This window comes from Crocuta crocuta, unplaced genomic scaffold (genome assembly GCF_008692635.1).
Source record: "Crocuta crocuta isolate KB4526 unplaced genomic scaffold, BGI_CrCroc_1.0 scaffold14, whole genome shotgun sequence".
NCBI classification, from domain to species: domain Eukaryota; kingdom Metazoa; phylum Chordata; class Mammalia; order Carnivora; family Hyaenidae; genus Crocuta; species Crocuta crocuta.
In genome coordinates this window covers 2,438,473-2,447,020 of record NW_027530209.1, presented here as the reverse complement: position 1 = coordinate 2,447,020, position 8,548 = coordinate 2,438,473, and the positions used below count along the sequence as shown (strand labels likewise).

The following is an 8,548-nucleotide window of genomic DNA, read 5'->3' as shown; positions in this document are numbered from 1 at the left end:
CCAAACTGGCAGGCTGGAAAGGAAAGGAATCGAGAAGATGGGGAGGAGGGGAAAGGAGAGGGAGAGAGGAGAAAGAGCGAACACACAGGTAAATTCCCCTCCGGGCACGCAGCGTGCCTTTTCAGGTCTAGTTTCCCAACCCTGGAAGAACCTTCTCAGAAATCCTCAGATGACAGGATGTAATTTTTTATGTGCTAATCTCCAAACCCCCACCCCAACACACACACTTAAGAAGACTTTTTTTTTTGTCACATTTATTGCTGCTGACTTCCTAGCTGTAAAATATATTTTATGCATCTTGTAATTCCCAACATAGGATTTCCCTTGGTATCCCAAGGAAACAGCATTAGGCGTACTAAAGGACAGTCAAAAAGGCGCCCACAAGTCAGGCCAGAGAGCACAGCTCTAGATCAGGCTGCAGCTCTGGTCACAGTGTAGATGTCTCTGTGCAGGGCCACAGGGAGAAGGATGGGACACGGGCCAAGGTTGCTGCGAGTCCTTCCTCTCTGCCCCAAAGAAGGCTTCACAAAGGAGAAATCCCTGCAAACAGATTCAATTTCCCATCGTTTGGAACCCGCTTTGCCACTGTTTTATGTAAAAGCAAAACAGAAAGAGCTCTTTCCTGAAAAAATCAGAGTGGTAAAGAGGATGGAGGGGAAAATGTATTTATAATACTATCTCACATGAGATGAAATCAAAACCGGGCCAAAATCCTTTCATTCCTTTCCTCCACCCTGCAATTCCCTCTCTTGGCAGGAGAAGAAATGAACCCCCCCTTCCCCCCCCCACATGCCCTGCTTGCCTTACTGATTTAGGTTTATCATTGTTCTCATGTCCTGTGATCCTTTCCTCTCTGAAAGAGCTCAGATAAATTTTTTATCATACACCAAGGAGTCCAAGACACTGCCATTTGCCATGCTGCATCAGATTATACAACAATTGTAATAGGAAGGAAAATTTCTTTTTCTTGTTCAACAACAACTTCTTCTTCTTCTTCTTCTTCTTCTTCTTCTTCTTCTTCTTCTTCTTCTTCTTCTTCTTCCTCCTCCTCCTCCTCCTCCTCCTTCTTCTTTTTCTTCTTCTTCTTCCCTCCTCCTCCTCCTCATCTCTGGAAGCTCCCATTAGAAGGGATTGTAATTTGTCTAATTGCTCTGCCAATACACAGAGGTTTTTTGGAGGGGGGGGGAGTTCTCCACAATAATTGCTTTGAGCTTAGAATTCAGAGTGGTTATTGATGGATTTCTGCTGCTTTTTGACTCACAGGGTGGGAGGACCAGATTTAGATTCCAGCATTACTTTCTACCTGAAACAATTTGGGGTTAAACTTAAAATTATCTAAATGTTTTTGTGGTTAGGCAAAAAAAAAAAAACCTAAATATGTATTTTATGGCAGGACCATAAACAGGCCACATATGTATATAGACACATAAAGTACAGCACACAACATATACACGTGTACAGTTTTGCATTCATGCAGCCCCCAGTCTTTTTGGATCTCTGTAGAGTTTGTCTTCCTTTAATTGCCTGCATAAAACGTCACTGGCTGATTATAAGGAGGGCAAAAGGAGTATTTTTTAGAAACATTTTGCTTTCATGGTCGAAATAATTTTATTTATCCAGAATATACAGTTTAATTCCTCTATCTACACTTATTTACATGGTTAAAATAACATTGAAAAAAAGTCTTTTGAAAAGTTGAGGTCATAGATTTCAAGGCACCATTGATAGTGTCCACAGTTGCGCAAAAAAGTTCGTCAGTAAAAAAAGAGGGGGATGGGGATCCTTTGAAATGCAATAACTTACATGCAAAAAAGCTTTACACATGAATCTTTTTTGTTTCCATTTTCCAAACTTCCCCAAATGAGTTCCTTTCTTTATGACTTTCTAAAACCGCAAAACACAGCAGTCCCAAAAAAGAGAGCAAGAGCAAGCCGCCTGTCTAATAGAGTGTCCCGGAGGCCAGCGCCAGCGGGTGCTGTAAGGAGCCGGGAGGCGGCAGGTGGGAATTGATTGAGCTGGCCGCGCTCGGGTACCAGGAAGCCGAGTTCTCCAGGTAGCTGGACGCGGGGGACTGGTTGGAGGTCGGAGGGTGGGCATGAGGGTGGTGGCTGAGCGAGCGGGACGAGCCCTGGGGCTCCCACACCGCCGGAGACTGCGGCGAGTTACACGCCATGGGGTCGCTGGAGCTGGGGCTGTGCTCCGGGGGCATCTCCCCGTTTTTCATGATCTTCTTGATCTTGGATCTTTTGTTCTGAAACCAGATTTTCACCTGGGTGGGGGAACAAAGGCACACGTTACCGGGTCGCTCAGAGGCCGCCCGCGCCTTCCCCAGAGCGGCGCCTGGAGGCTTCTTGGGCTTCCAGGTGGCCCGGACCTGGCGTCTCCCTGTAGCTCGAGGCCTCAAGTCAGGGGGCAGAGCGGGTGGCCTAGCCCCGATCAGGGGCCCGAGAGGACACCCCTGTCCGGCTCGGCGCTCACCGGCCGCCACAAGGGCAGGACTCGGAGGCCGTAGTTGTTCGTTCTGGTTTGGGCGGGGGGAGGGGACGCGAAGGTCCCCGCGGCGTGCGCCCGCGTGCGGGCCTGCGCGGGGCGCGCCCAAGGTCTCCGAGACANACGATTTCCCCCGCACCACAGCGCGCGCGCCCCCCCCCGCCCCCACTTTGAGACCCTCCGGCTGCTACGGAGCGGGGCGTGACCCTTCAGCTCTGCTGCGCTGCCCGGGACCGCCGCGAGGCCGCCCGGCCGGCTCACCCCCAGAGGCTCTGCACGGGAAGAGAACCAATTTCTCAAGGCCATGCGAGTGTCCTAGAAATGACCCTCCCCGGGTTTCCAGGCTAGGAAATCGGCCCCTCGGCCCTGGAGGCCCGAAGCGGGGGAGTGAGCGACGTCTCCGTGCCGTCCCGACCGTCGCACGGCTGCGACGCCCGGCCGGACTCGTGGAGGTAAGGGCTCGGGGGCTGCGNAGCCCTGCTGGGGCCCAAGGCGGGGCTCCGGCCCGGCCGCCGCGGGCTTTACCTGCGTTTGCGTCAGTCCCAGCGAGGCGGCCAGCTCCGCGCGCTCCGGCAGGGCGAGGTACTGGGTCTTCTGAAACCTTCTCTGCAAGGCGGCCAGCTGAAAGCTGGAATAAATAGTCCTGGGTTTACGAACTTTCTTTGGTTTGCCATTCACCATCCTCACCTCGGGCTCGGCCACTTCTTTCTCTAAACAATCAAAACAGACTCTGTTAGAGTTTGTCGGCAGACAGTGTTTCGTTTGCTGAACCCTCAAGTACAGTCCTTAGGGGGTTTTGTTTATTTGTTTTGTTTTGTTTACCATGCAGTCTTCCATCTCTCCCCCGCCCAGGTCCGTATCACCTCCTTTCCTTAGCAAGACCCAGAGAAATGTGCCCCTCTCCGAAACGGTGGACAAGCCAGGTAGTTTGACTAATTTCCCACTCTATTCATTCAGGTTCGTGTGGGCTTGTGCACAGCACAGCTCCCTCCTTGGGGTCTGGGATTTAGCCCTTGCAGCAGTTCCTGATGCACCCTGACCTGTTTTTACGCCCACCCTGTGCTCACCCTCGTTTCTGGGGCGAGCTTGGCCAGCCCCTCCTGGGGATTCAAGGGAAGGCCTTGGGCCTTGACATCCCCGTCCCACTTCTGTCGGCCTCTGTTCGGGCGCCCGCAGAGACCAGACGCCTGGGCAGGGAAGACGCTAACCGAGGTCTCCAAAGTTCAAAGACCCACAAGCAAACTATGCTCCTTCAATTCAGCAGCAAAAGGTCCAGGCCGCTGCAGACAGAGGGCCGATTATGCAGCCCCCATAATCTCCCTGCAGATCTGCGAGGGCACAGATGTGTCTGGTTTCTTTTACAAATAGACTTAATAAGTTCTTGGCCAAAAGAAAAAAAATCTTTCACTTATGCATGCAATACACAGACACTGGAAGGAACGAAGACATACGACCCCCTAGGCTTTCTTTTAAAATTTAGCAGGAGTCACACATTGAAAAGGATTCGTTACTGGGGTGTTTTCGTAGGAAAGGGGCGGCAGGTCAGGACGAATTTCTCAAAGTCGGGAATATCGATGGGGGCGGGGGTGAAGAAAGACTTTCTGAACTCATGTTTTACAAACATACCCTGGGGCCACAAGTCCCCTTTCGGAAAAGTACCACCTTATCAAAAGTACCATCTCTGGAAGGGGTGGAGAATCTCTCCAGTGTGTGTGTGTGTGTGTGTGTGTGTGTGTGTGTGTGTGTCAAGCTCCTGGGAGTGGAAAGGGTGGAGAATGAGAACTGTGGTCTCAATTCTGCCAAAGACGGGGATTCTAATATTAGCAGGATTATTAATGTGCTAGTGGGAAGAGATCAAACCTAACCAGCAAAACCTCTCCAAGGAGCCTTCATGCCTCATAACCGCCCAAGCTCACTAACCCTCTTAAACTCTCCAACTAAGTTTCAAGGCGGCGAAAAGAGAGGAGGTGGGGAAGAGGAAGAGAAATTTTAGGCACCCCTCAGCAATCCTCCTCCACCCTTAAATGGCTTTTTGTTTTTGGAAATGCCCTGGATAAACCGCAAGGCTCTCGCGCGTTCTTCCTCTGGCGGGCTGCAGCTCCCCAGTCCTCCACCCCCACCCCGCGCGCCCGGGGCACAGACACCACGCTGGCTCGTGGCTGCTCTCAGACTAATCCCGACAGAGTCTTTGAGGCCGCCTTCTACTCCCACTCGCGCCAACCGAGCACGCTCACCCAAAATTCCAACGACTAACCTCCCCTTTATTACGCAAACGCCACTCAGGCTGCTTGATTCTTTCTTCTCTCCACCCCTACCCCCTTTGCAGCCTAGTTGGCTTCCAGAGCAGGCAAGTTGGGAATCCAGAGACCTGAGGGCCCCCCACCCCCAGGTGCCGGAGTGGACGATCCTACTAAGGAGGATTCTTCTAAGAATCCCTAAAATGCTGCTGGCCCGACAGAACGCACCTCTCTTGGTTGCAGAGTCCAGGCCCCCCTCCCTTCTGCCGGCGCGCCCCCACTGTAGTGCTTGTGGCGGCCCCCAATCTCCGACCCGACTTCGCCCCTCCGGAGTTGTGGCTGCCCCTGGATCTGCGCCCATCCCGCGCCGCCCCCTCCCCCCGCTTACCTGGCTGGCTGGTGGCGCTCGGGACGCGGTTGTAGGCGCCGCCGTACTGGTGGTAGGGGCTGGCGTAGCTGTAGTCGGCGTAAGCTTTGGCGGGGTAGCTGGCGGCGGAGCCGTTCACGCCGTGGTACTGGTACTGGTAGGGGTTGAGCGCTTTGCCGTAGGAAGCCGAGGTAGGAGAGCAGTAGCCGTGCGGGGCTCCCCCCGTGGGACTGTAGTAGTCGGAATCGGTGGCCGACGACTCGGGCAAAGTTGGCGATTCCTGAGACGGATGGTGCATGGCTGCGGACGTCTGGAACGGAGCCTGGAAGTCGCCGGATCGGATGCTGGGGACCCTTCTGTCAAACACTCCTGTCATCGCTCACAGGCGGCGGCTGTCCCTGCTGCTGTGGCGGCGGCGGCTGCCCGAGTTGGCTGTGGGGCTGCCCTGGTCTAAGCAGACATGGCTGTGGGAGCGAGGGAGGAGGAGGAAGAGGAGGAGGAGGAGAGAAGGAGGAGGCGGCGGCGGCGGCGAGGAGGAGGCTGGGAGTCTTGGAGGCTCTGTCTCCGGCAGGCTGACTGATGGCTGAGGCGCAGCACAGCCTTGGTTAAATCCTTAATTGCGCGCTTACGCACAGCGGGGTGGATCGGGTTCCATTGGCCAGGGCCTCGGGAGCAGCAGCAACACCCTAACTCGTCCAACTAGTTTTAGCACAACAAAGCATTGCTTAAAAAAGAGGGAGAAAAAAAATGGAGGGGGGGGAGGAGGGTGTGTGTGTGTGTGNCATGTGTGTGTGTTGTTGTTGCTTGTTGGGGGAGGGGGTCTCAGACAATCTGTTTTCAGTGAATGCCAAAGACAACCCAGAAGCCCCAACACCCAGCTCAGTAATGTCTGGAGACAATGTGTTCCAATCAGCAGCCTCGGAAAGTGCACATGTTTGGGGGATGAGGTCGGCGACCGTCTTTCCTTGTTCCCTACCTCCCCAACCCTGTGGCTTACAACTGGGGCTCCAGTGGAACTGTTGGCTGATATTGAAATGAGAAATCAAAGCAGAGCATGGGGGGAGGGAGGGAGCAGGGATGTGGGGACCAGAGGTGAGAAGGAACTGAGAACAATATTATTTGTGGGGTGCTGGGAGCCAAGTTGCAACTTATAGGTGTTGAAAATTTGTGATTTGGGGAATGGCACGAATTTGCAGCAAGCACTTCTTTCGCACAAGATGAGTACTTCTCAGACAAGGGCTGGATAAGGATGCTCAAGAATGCACGCTGTCCATTGAGCTGTTAATGGCAGAGAGAGTTCCTGCAACCTTAAATCTCTACAGTCACTTAAAAATGTCATTGTCATAAGCACAAATAACTTAATGATGTCCAAATTGCTGGTCCCCAAGAAGAGCAGGCAGCCGCACATTTTGTTCAATATTCTTGTCTATGCGGATGCCATTAGAATAGAGAGTCTATAACTGTGTTCGGTGGCCAAATACTCCTGCAGAAGTGAATGGTTCACTTGTGATCTATGATCACTCCAGGACCAAGTGAGGAAACCCTAAGAAGACTAGGGAGCAGACAGGTCCAAAAGCTGTTAGGGATGAAGTTGCATGAATCCCACGAATCTCCCCCTCCTAGCTCCATGGACGTGCCAGCAAAGGGCTTGCCTTTCCAATTCCCAAGTCCTGCTTTTTGTATTCTCCTTCCCTTTATTCCTGCAGCAAACATGCCTTACCTCATATGCAAAGGGAATAAAGGCTCCATAATCAAACACTTGGTACTGGAGTTCCAGCGTTTGCTTTTCATGACAGTCACTCTTGCTGTAGAGGTGGTACCGCTGGAAGCTTAGAAATTTAACATAAGTCAAACTAACCACACACCCCCATATCCACTCCCCTCAAACAGGCAACTGCAGGAACTGGATCCTGATTTGGGTCCTCCCAGCATCTACCTCCAGGGAATCTGAGACCCAGAACCCAGAACCTGGACTGGACTGTTCGGGCCTCTCATTCCCTCACCCACCCACTCTCAACCAAAGAAAGTGTCCACGTTAGTTGTGTCTAGTGCTAGTTTAGCCTTACCTTGGCCATGGAGCTACTCTGACCCAAGATAGGCCGGCAGGGAGAGCCAGGGTTCTGGAACTCAGAGCAAGAGGCCCGCCTAGCTGCGGAACTGCAAATCAGAGGAGCCACACGTGCACCAACTCCTTGCTTTTGCAGTCTGGGCGCGGTAAAACTGCGGCTATCGCTGCACTGTCCTTTGGGGACAATTTCAGAGCAGGAGTGCACAGAGAAGGGGAGGGGTGTGTCACAGGGTCCCATAGCATCCCCCCTCTCCCTCCACCCCCTTCCTACCCTGGCCCAAGCCTCTTGCTGTAGGCCTGCACAGCCCTGAACTTCTCTGAGACAGTCCAGCAGGTAAACAGAGCCTTGGCTGTCCACCCCCTCGCCTCACGCTGCCGATTTTGGCATCACCGTTCACCCCCTGGGTTTAAACTGTGAAGAACCTATGGGACATCAGGAAAGCAGTGCCAAACCCATAGTGCTTCTAGTTCTGGTCTCTGTGCTGGAGAAGTTCTTGGCGCCCATTGAATCACCTTACACACATCCTGCCATTTAATTACATGAATCGCTTCCCCAGAGCAATGCCAAGGATAGGTCAAAGCACCTCCTGGCAAAGGCAAGTGGAGCAGGGAGCTAGGCTGCCTTAGCTCCTCCCCCCCCCTGCTTTTTATTTGTTATAGATTTAAAAGTTACTAGGCAAAGGGAAATAAGGTCATACGACTCTGCTCAAAACAGTTATGTCCTTAGACCTTGCTGAGAAGGCAGATTTCAACTAATATGAGATTGGGAACTGCAGAATCTGGGCATAATTTAGAAGTTAGGGATCTGGTCAGGAACACAATGTTACAATGTTAAGTTGGTTTAGACCTTACTAAATTTTGCAGTTCCCTCCGTCAAAAGAAAAAAAAAAAAGACATTCTGGTATTTTATCCAAGACAAAAAGGAATGGGGTGGTAGGGAAGGATTTAACGTCTTAGTTTCAATTCCTAAAGCGCTGGCCCACGTGTCAGATTAAGAGCCGCTGGCGCAGAGGTCTCTGCTGTGTGAAACCCCTGTGGGTGTGCCTCTGGAGGTCCAGAGCCTTAACTTTCTTGATTTTGATCTGCTTCTTTTCTAGCTGGACCCCACTTCCCCCTACCCTTTCCTCATAGGCAGCGGGAGAGGGAGGGAGCTCTAAGTTAAAAGGAGTCTGAACACAATATAGTTCCATTTCATTGAACGTTTTGTAGTCATTGTGGCCTCCGAGCCTGCCCGCCGCTCCCCCGACCTTCGGATCCACACGCAGGGCGCAAAGGCTCTGGGAATCACGGCTCTTTGGGGAGCAACTTTTGCTGGTACTGTGGGTGGTTCTCACACCAAGGCCTGGAATTTTGTTTTAAGGCCAGCTAGCCGGATGCTATTCCCCC

The 8,548-nt window shown here is 52.5% G+C and overlaps 1 protein-coding gene across 1 annotated transcript; it reads right to left on the bottom strand.

Annotated features, from left to right (window-relative positions):
* Positions 1–1,583: 1,583 nt before the first annotated feature.
* On the bottom strand, positions 1,584–5,724 carry DLX5 (distal-less homeobox 5). The gene is made up of 3 exons (XM_077765359.1): positions 5,116–5,724; positions 3,016–3,200; positions 1,584–2,269 (listed from the first exon to the last, which is right to left on the bottom strand). The coding sequence occupies exons 1-3, from the start codon at positions 5,468–5,470 to the stop codon at positions 1,940–1,942; spliced, it is 870 nt and encodes a 289-aa protein (XP_077621485.1). The 5' UTR covers positions 5,471–5,724; the 3' UTR covers positions 1,584–1,939.
* Between the last annotated feature and the right edge of the window lie 2,824 nt (positions 5,725–8,548).